A 9,233-nucleotide genomic window follows, 5' to 3' on the forward strand; every position below is an offset into this window, starting at 1 on the left:
CCTTCAGATGTCACATTTCCTGCCTTTAAGTTACCACACTAGACAGTCAGCAAGCATGATCTCTAAACATAGAATCCTCACTAATAGTACCGAAACTAGTGTTCTCTTGTAAAATATACATTTATCTTATGACTTACAATAATGTACACACAACACGCCTACACAAAAATATGCTTTTTTATAAGATGCATTTCCTCAAATTCAGCATTTAACAGAGCAGATAAGGAGTTACAGTACTGGCATGGGGGGGAGCAAGCACAACTGGTGCCAAAATCAGCAGGAGATCTGCTCAGAAAGCAGGGGTTGACCACAGTAGGTCTACAGTGTGACACTATCTTCTGTATCCCCTTCAGTATGGCTTCAATGAATAATCGACCATTGGACCACACGTGCCAGGTATTCAGTAACAATCAGTTACTCTTTTTGGCCAGTGTGCAGCGGCTCAGGATGACATCTGGAGGAGTTTGTGGGTGGTTCTCCTTTACCAGAGCTACCACCTCTGACACACTGTCCCACACACTGACACACATGCACACACTTTCATACACATGCACACTCCTGCAGTCAGGCCTAGGAGCCCAGCGTGTTGATGCCTGCCAGCCTCTGGGACAGGCTGTGTAGCAGGTGTTTGGGCAGGAAGTCCCAGGAGCCCGCCAGTTGCTCCCGGTGCTGCAGCGCCACCTCCATGCAGAGCCTGGGGAGAAACACCTGTTAATGCAGTGCATTGACACATATATGCACCGTCTTTGTGGGGAGAGGGTTTATTAGAAACCATGACAGTAGTGGATACTTCACCCAGAACTAAACTGGACATGTGTGAACATGTGGGCACTGATTGCACTCACCGTACAAGTGACTTAGGCTGCACATGGAAAACCAGGATTTCATTGCTGTGAGCCTGTTGAGAGAACAGCAGCCCAGTTGTTGCTGAAGAACTTTTTTCCCCCACACACAGACTTTTAGTCCTTCCATAGAAATTTCCATACAACTTAACTGAACTCCTCAGGTTCTGCAGAATCACTTCTAAAAGACATCCTTTAAAATCATATAAGAAAACATCTGTCTGCTAAATACTGTATCAATAGTAGTAAACAAAGATGATCAGGACAGATTGATTGTTTTAGTCCATTGTGCAATCATCAAAAGCGCATATAGGAACCCAAACAGTTCCTAGATGCCTGTGTGTTTCACCAGAAATATTACACAAGAACCTCTTCAAACTACAGCAAACATCAATGAGGAAGTCAAAAATAAGGGAACTGAAAAAAATGTTTAAATATACAGAAAGAAATAATTCATTTTACATGAAAATTATGCTTAGACAATATCACTGTATATATCAAAGTTCAGTCATGAGTAAATCAAGGATGGAATTGGTCAAAATGAAACCAAAAATTGACAAGCATAAATAAAATGCATTTCCCCCATGTGGCACATGTAGGCTACTCACCGCCCTCTGGTGGGACAGAAGGTTGTTGGCACAGCCCCCAAATACAAACACCTCCCCCTCAGGCCCTGGGCAGGCTGTGTGCCACAGCCTGGGGAGACAAGGGGACCAGGCTCTTAATACCAAAATAGCTACCAATACTAGTTTCACCTCTGCTAGCTACTTCTCACAACACATGGTTGTACATTAACATACATTAACATGTGTTATTGTATGTTATATATTATTAACATATATATAAAATTAAACTCATATTTTACATTAACAATATGAATGAGAGTGATACTGTACACAGTCATTTTCAATACAAGGCTACTAGATCAAATGAGAAAGATTAGAGTAAATGGCAGATGGCTGGCTGCTCAGGGTGGTTTACCTGGGGCTCTCTGTATTGTTGTGTTTGAAGGGCCTCCACTCATTCTTGCTGACACAGTAGAGCCAGGCATCACCTAAGAGGCAACCGACACACAGCAAATAACTGACACCTCAGTGTGCTACCCACAGCTTTGCATTCCAACCCAGTGGTGAGCAAGTGCGTGAGGCCCTGGTTAGCCCTGGACTCTGTACCAGGCATCCACATGTGGATCACATGTGGCAGTGTTACAATGAGGTTAAAATGGTTAATGCCATGTGTGTACGGAGGGCCTCTCCAATCCCCTCTCATTCTGCCTATTAAATTAAAACATGCATGATGTAAATGCAACAAACTGTAGGATTCTTGAAATGCTTCTGTTCTGTTACACTCAAAGACTTTCCCTGGATTTACTATTAAGGACATTGCATCAAAATTATATCTGCATAATTTTTGAGAGAACCAGAAAACTGATAAAATGACTCAATTCTTCTCTGGATTGTCCAACCTGATAGCATTTTTTGTGCAAGTGTCTACAGCTGTAACTCAGCCAGCTGTCTTTGGACACTGCAGCTATGGTGGCAATCCTGATGTATAAAGCGCTTGTAGACGTATACCTGTGCTATTGGTTAGCTCACCACCATAGACAACAGTAGGTCTGAGGGAAAGATGTAGGATTTATCATGTGAACTGATGTTCACTGTTCCAGTTGTTGGTGCTGGGGTAGCTGTTACACTGGGGAAATAAGGCAAGCACATAGCCACTCACTGAGCGTCTGTTTGTCTGTGGTGAAGCCCCCAAACAGGAAGATGCTGTCTGACGACACAGGGATAAAAGAGTGCCAGGAGCGGCCCACGGGACCGTGCTGGGGGACGCTCCTGCAGGGGGCGACAGAGAGAGGATGTGCTTAGCCACAAAAACTACACAACACACCACAGCATATCATATAAGAAGTAACATAGTAAAGTAATGAAAATGAAGGACTCCCACTTACAACGACTACTACATTTGCTTTTTATCAATATTTTCATCTAAATATTACCACAAAAAGAAACATGTTTGACTAATTAACTGGTTCAGTGGTGGGGTACAACATACATTTCATTCCACTCCCAGGTGTCCATGTTTATGTAGTACAGGTCATTCAAGCGGTGCTCCTGTTATAGGGATAAATGTAGGACATTTTGTTAAATTAACTGATTTTCACTGCATCATCTACATCACCACATATAACCTTAACCAGAGGAGACTCCAGTTTTCTATCTGACAAATTCAATTTAATGCATGCAATTTCACTGGAGCTCAAGAGCAAAACTATAGTCCCATGGGACTCAAACTCATAACCCTCAGAATCTGATATCTAGCCAAAACTCCACATAACTGCCTATAACCAATAGCATTCACATATTTGCGCAGAAGAAAAAGAGTGCATACCCTGTAGCGGCCGCCAAACACGTATCCCCGGTTGCCCATGGCTGCGCAGGCGTGGGCTGCCCTTGGAGACGGGGCGTTTCCCTGGTAAAAAAGTAGGGTTCATATTTCAGACACAGCTGTGCATTCACTTCCCGTAATAATGACACAGTGTGTTAAAGTGAAACAGACTGGTTCCTGCTCAAGAATGTAGGTCGCCCTCAAATACAGCGCTTATTCTTCTGGCCTTAGTTAAGGGCAGGCCATGTGCCACAGCCTAGGGACAAAAGGGAACCAGCCTCTTCATACCAAAGGCACTAAAATAGTCACCAATACTGGCTACACCTGCTTCTCACAACACATGGTTTAAAGGATGGAAGTCACCCTTAAAATATGGCGCTTGGGGCCTGCTGGCCTGGGGAAGAAGCATCACATCATCTTGACAGTATGAGAATAGCGAGGAGTCATACTCAAGTCCAGTCTCACATGCTGCTGCCTCCGGCTAAGTGCTAATGTACTGTCAGCCTGGTGGGGTTCTGATTTGGAGCTGACTGTTGTTCTTACAGAAATTTGTTGACAGCAACTCCATACTCAGACATACGAGTCTAGGTTTGGAGCCTGATGGATTTTTATGCTTCCATCAGCTTGGTTAAAAGCACCTTTTCTCCACTATAAATAGTGGCCTTTTTTTGTACCTGCTGTAAATAAAATACCCTCTCTAGCCATCATGATGCCCTCCACCTTTACACCACTTCTCCTGGCCATACATGTCCTGTCACATTTTGACATATATGCATGCCCGATGCAATGAGCCAACAATCCTTGCTCTCTAAAAAAAAAAAAAAAATCCAAATCTGGGACAGGTCAGTATGACATCATAAATGCGACATCACCATGTGATACCTTTGTGACTGGCTGACTCCAAACAAAGGTCTCCAGGTCCAGGATGTGGATGTGGTTGTTCCAGCCCCGCCCAGCACTGTTCGCCTGCAACATCATCAGTGCAGGATTCTAAAAATGCTCAAATGCATCAGCCCTTTTACATATGGCATTCCAATTCCAGTTTACTACCTTCTGATGTAGGCCTATGTCTAAGCTATGAAAAAGGTTTGGCTTAACACTGGCTGGATGCTATAAAGTTTAGATTAATTTCATCAAAACTACGAAGTAACACAAATGGAATCATTTGGTGAACAAAAAGTGTTATAAACAAACTAGGGTTGCCGCACATAGCCGTTGCAATTAATCGACGGTGCAATAACAGCGATCTCCGGTATGTGGCGTTAGGTTTCTTCCCGTATTTTTTATATGCTTCAGGGGGAAAAATATCTATCTGCTGCTTCCATGTTGTAGATAGAAACAGATGGCTACAAAGATAAAGAGGGACAACATATGCTATGTGTTGTTCAAAGCTAATAGGTGAGTTAACCAACATATAAATACAAGTGATATTTTTCTGCCCTGGAACAGTGGCAGCGGGTGAGCTGGAAACAGGGGAAGCCCGAACACTACCTTTAAATCTATCATTACTTTTCCCCTTTATCCTCCTTGATTAACAATAAAACAAATAATTCACAGAATAATCGACATCAATGGCATAATTAGAATAAATGATTATGCTCGCGAAACACAGATTGTCTGTAGTTTGTGTGCTATTGCGAAAGCTACAGCATGAGATTGTTTAATTAACAAGGATGGCATTTATCGATTTAAAGCATTTCACTGAACTTTGGAGGTGTGCTCCTGCATCAGGTATGACTACAGGGAAAAAATACGGGAAGAAACCTAACGGCACATACCAGAGATCGCGGTTATTGCGCTGTTGATTAATCGCGATCCGGCAGCCCTAAAACAAACCAAATTTTAAATTCTTCGAAATAGCCAAAAAATGTTTTTTTTAATTAAAAATTATTTTGGAAAGAAATTCATACATAGACAAATATAAATCATGAAGTTGATGCCTAAGAAACAAATTTCAAGTATTTACACATAAGTCTTTCAATCAACATGTCTTTGAATGCATGTTTCCCATTATCTTAATCAGGTGTGTCCAAACCTTTACTGCATATAGCTATCAAACTCTTCAGCACCTACCCAGAATGAAGTCTCGTCATACTCGAACGTCCCAAGATGATTTCCTTGAGCAGCATAGCCATATCCTCCGAAAAACACGAGCCTTTAACACACAAATACATAGGGTACAGGAGATGTGGTGCTGGCACTTTCAGGGATTCATTAGTGTGGGAAATAAAGTACAGAAAAGTCCAGACCTCAAGCCACTATATGATGAGCGGCTGAAATTTGAAGATGACACAAAAGCCCAAAGCAGATTGCAGTAACTAAGAGCTGGCCCTCACCTGTTCTTGTGCACCCAGCAGCCCAGCTTGTCCTTGCAGGAGGGGGGCAGCCCCTTCAGGTCCCTCATCTTCTCCCAGCGCAGAGCCCCTGTTGTCCTCAGGGGGAGCCGATAGAACTGCGGGTCACAGCAGGGGACACTGACTCAAACTTGGGAGGATTTAGGGCTGGGAACAAGCTCCCTTCTGTCACACAAGTGGGCCCCATCGCAAATAGCATTTTTGTCCGCGTGTAATGACCGAGCCGCTGATTCAAGGGTGTCCTGATCCAGAATAAGTACCTGTTTGCTCGTCCTCCATGGCCCGTTTTAAGTGATTGGACAAGCATGTAGACTTAATGATGGTTAGATATCGGAGGCCTAGCCAGGGGGCCCAAGACATCTAGTGAAATTTAATACCCGAGTTGCTTTCTATCGCAGCAGTGCTGAAAAACAGTAGTGCTCCCTATTTTAAGTATTGAATTTCACTCTATAAGCTGTTTTCATAACAGCATTTATGGTTACACCATAGTTATTCTGATCATTTTTTCAATTGAAAAATGAACAGAAATGGTCACTACTGACTTTGGGGCTTGATTTCAAGGCTTACACTAATCAAGGTAATCCTGATATCCATCTGGCCTGCAAATGGCACCTATCATGACTTAAATCAGGAAATTTTATACCAATCACTTTCTCTTTCTGCAATAAAACCAGTTTTACGGAAATCAAAATGTATTGCATAGTATTAAAATAACTTTCATATTCGTCTGTCTAATGAGTGGCCTGTGTCAATAAATTAAATTGAATGTTTCAAATAATGTACTAATGGCCTAATTTACAACTGGTAACAATTATAAAAAATTTTCGAGTATCTGAATGAGATTTTTAAAAACAAAATGTATAATCTAAGCTACGTGCACAGTAATGTGTATCATCGGCATTAAGTATTATGATTCTATAATTTTGTTACCACTTCTGCCATTTCCATGGTTTTGTGTAAATCTGTTCAGTTCGTCCTTTGTAAAAGGCATCCATTTTTCAAAAGCCCCCCCTCCATCAGCAGTTGGTGTGTACTTGAATGTGACCCAGGTAAAACATCATGTCAAGGAAGAACTCCCTCATTTATGCTTTGCTTGGGCTGGGAAGCAGCCACAGCCAGGCCGACTACTGGCATTTCATGCGCTGTTTTTTTACATCCCTCACAAGGCGGTACGGGGCAGGCCACCTGGTCATGCATCTCTCAAAACAGTGAGCCCATGGACATTTATAACAAAGCATGTCATTATCAGAATAACTCAATAACTCAGAATAATGCAACTGACACTAGGGCAAACAATAAAAAGGACTGATATGAGAAGCTACCCATAGATTCAAATTCTGGTAAGGCAGAAGCTGCCAAGCTGGGCAATCATGCAGTAGGGAGAGAGCAGGAATGATATGCACTACATTTTATTTTAAACTCAGTGAAAATCACTCACTGGTGTTGAAGCCATCATGAGGCAGTCACACAGATAGGAGACAGGTGAGAAAAGGGGCTGCTGCCCCGTGAAGTGTATGTGAAGTACTCACCCGGTTGGTGTTCCCCCGGGAGTGGTGACCCCCAAACAGGTAGAGGACGCCCTCCACACACACGCCACAGCTGCCCGACATGGAGGGGGGGACATCCCTTTCCGTCATACGCTTCTTCCTGCAAACACAAGGTGGTTATCCTCCAGTGTGTTTTTACCATGCTCCCCACATACAAAGAATCACTGAGTAATAATTTACTAAGAGGTTTGTGTGTCCATGCATTCCAGTCATGATTATGGGGACTGGGTAATGGCAAACAAAGTCACTTGTTATGAAGACGTGACACAAGCATGTCCTGTCTGAACACCATAGCTCAACTTTCAACAGGCTGAGGGTGTCATCACCATGTCAATGCATGCACATATACATACACACAAGGATCCACTCTCACACAAACACACACACTCGCGGGCACACACATGCATGTTCTCCTGAGGATTACAGACTAAGAGCCTGACTAGCTACCATCTTCCTGTCTCTGTGTTGTACGTCCAGATTTCGTTCCTGGGCAGGTAGAAGTCAAAGAATCCTGTGGTCCGAGTGTTCTGAGGAGGGAAAAAATGGAGACATTTGCACTGTAATGCCAAGGAAAAAAAACTAATGGTCACTTTGTTTTCTAGTCAATGTGACTTTTGAAGGTCAATGACAGACTGAATTGTTCAGTTCTCCCTTTGTACATCCAAACCAGCAATTTTACTGACTTAAAGAAACTGTCTACATTCACTAAGGTGACAAATTTTTGACTAATGTTGTAGCACCAACCAATTCTGATATGTTCTTTGTTGGTTTCACCACGTATCCCATTTAATATGATCAACATCTAATAATATAAATCTTTGAATTACAGAAACACTGCAGGCCACAGTAGCATACCTTGTATCCCCCCCACACATACATATAGTTCCCATCAACCACTGCAATATGGCCACTGCGCTCTGCTGGTGTGTCCATCTCAAAGGCATCGTCATTGGGGGATAACTCTGGGCCCTGCAGCTGCTGCTCCTCCTCCTCTTCTTCCTCTTCCTCCTCCCAGTCAAACTCTTCCTCTTCATCCTGTTCATCAGATTCTTCTTCCTCGTCTTCCACCTGCCCTGCCTGCAGGTCAGCAAGCTCATCTTCCATCTCATCTGCCATTGGCAACTAAAAATAAAGATGTCTGTTCAGCCTATCTGCTTAGTGACATACCTAGGGTATCTGGGGGGGTGGACCTAACAAATTTTGCTCGCAGTGACTAAAAAAATGTAGGTATTGTGACAAGCAAGGCATTTCAGGGGGAGGTGATAAGTTTAATCACCAGAACTGGAAAATGAACCCTGGTCTTCCCCCTCTATGATTTAACAACATCACAACATCGCAAATAGATTTGGCTTCATAGTGAGGCAGAAATGTCCTACAAGATGTATGTGCTAGGAGCTATTACCAGCAACATAACCCTGACTGACAGGCATGATGGCTATATTGCTGTCCTGTCCCCTTTTTTTAAACTGAGGGCATCCTCACATTCCTACATGGGTTCATCCTACTACTGACGCCAGTGTAGAACAGGAAGGGCATCGGGGGAGGCAACAAGCTCAACTGCTACAGCTGTTAACCAAAACATGTAGGAAGGAAACATCCTGCTACAAGATCACCAGCAACCTTACCCTACAAAATTACCAACACAAAAACATTAAGGATTACGGTATTGTTAAGGCTGTTTTTTGCTTGCATATACCAGAGGCAGGGTTTCACGTAAAGATAATACAGTAAAACTGTAGCAAACTAACTGGATTAAATATCATTACCCAACTAACTTGCAGCTAGCTAGCTAACGATAGCAAACATTATCTGTATCATCCGGCGTCGACACAGCTCGCAAGCAAGATAGCTCTGTAGCTAATATGAAGCACTGCCTTCAAAAGACTTCCGTTTTCAGCCGAAAAGCACGTTAGAACACCGTTAAACAGTTAAAAAATCTGAGCACATCAGAAAAGCGCAGACTTACTTGCCGTTTAGAGTGTGGTATTTGAAAACACGTCCTTCCTCAGACGGCACATGAAACGAAAACTAGCAGGCTTGAGCACGGACCGGAAGTTGCTCCCAGCGTCAAGAGTCCACAGAAATAAAAGCACTCTACTGCG

General features: G+C 43.0%; 1 protein-coding gene across 1 annotated transcript; it reads right to left on the bottom strand.

The window, feature by feature from the left end:
• Positions 1–561: 561 nt before the first annotated feature.
• Positions 562–9,217, bottom strand: klhdc2 (kelch domain containing 2). Its single transcript, XM_036541971.1, has 14 exons — positions 9,098–9,217; positions 7,987–8,253; positions 7,579–7,658; positions 7,114–7,231; positions 5,567–5,682; positions 5,304–5,385; positions 4,113–4,196; positions 3,234–3,314; positions 2,898–2,956; positions 2,568–2,677; positions 1,824–1,896; positions 1,451–1,538; positions 846–898; positions 562–694 (listed from the first exon to the last, which is right to left on the bottom strand). The coding sequence occupies exons 2-14, from the start codon at positions 8,245–8,247 to the stop codon at positions 571–573; spliced, it is 1,329 nt and encodes a 442-aa protein (XP_036397864.1). The 5' UTR covers positions 8,248–8,253; positions 9,098–9,217; the 3' UTR covers positions 562–570.
• Positions 9,218–9,233: the final 16 nt, after the last annotated feature.

The sequence above is a fragment of the Megalops cyprinoides genome, chromosome 12 (genome assembly GCF_013368585.1).
Source record: "Megalops cyprinoides isolate fMegCyp1 chromosome 12, fMegCyp1.pri, whole genome shotgun sequence".
NCBI lineage: Eukaryota > Metazoa > Chordata > Actinopteri > Elopiformes > Megalopidae > Megalops > Megalops cyprinoides.

Excerpts from the sequence above, each read along its gene's own strand:
- klhdc2 (XM_036541971.1), bottom strand. The coding sequence starts at position 8,247 with ATGGCAGATGAGATGGAAGATGAGCTTGCTGACCTGCAGGCAGGGCAG. Across the intron at positions 7,659-7,986 it reads ATGTGTGGGGGGGATACAAG|AACACTCGGACCACAGGATT; the intron begins GTATGCTACTGT and ends TTCCCTCCTCAG. Across the intron at positions 5,386-5,566 it reads TGCTGGGTGCACAAGAACAG|GCTCGTGTTTTTCGGAGGAT; the intron begins GTGAGGGCCAGC and ends TGTGTGTTAAAG.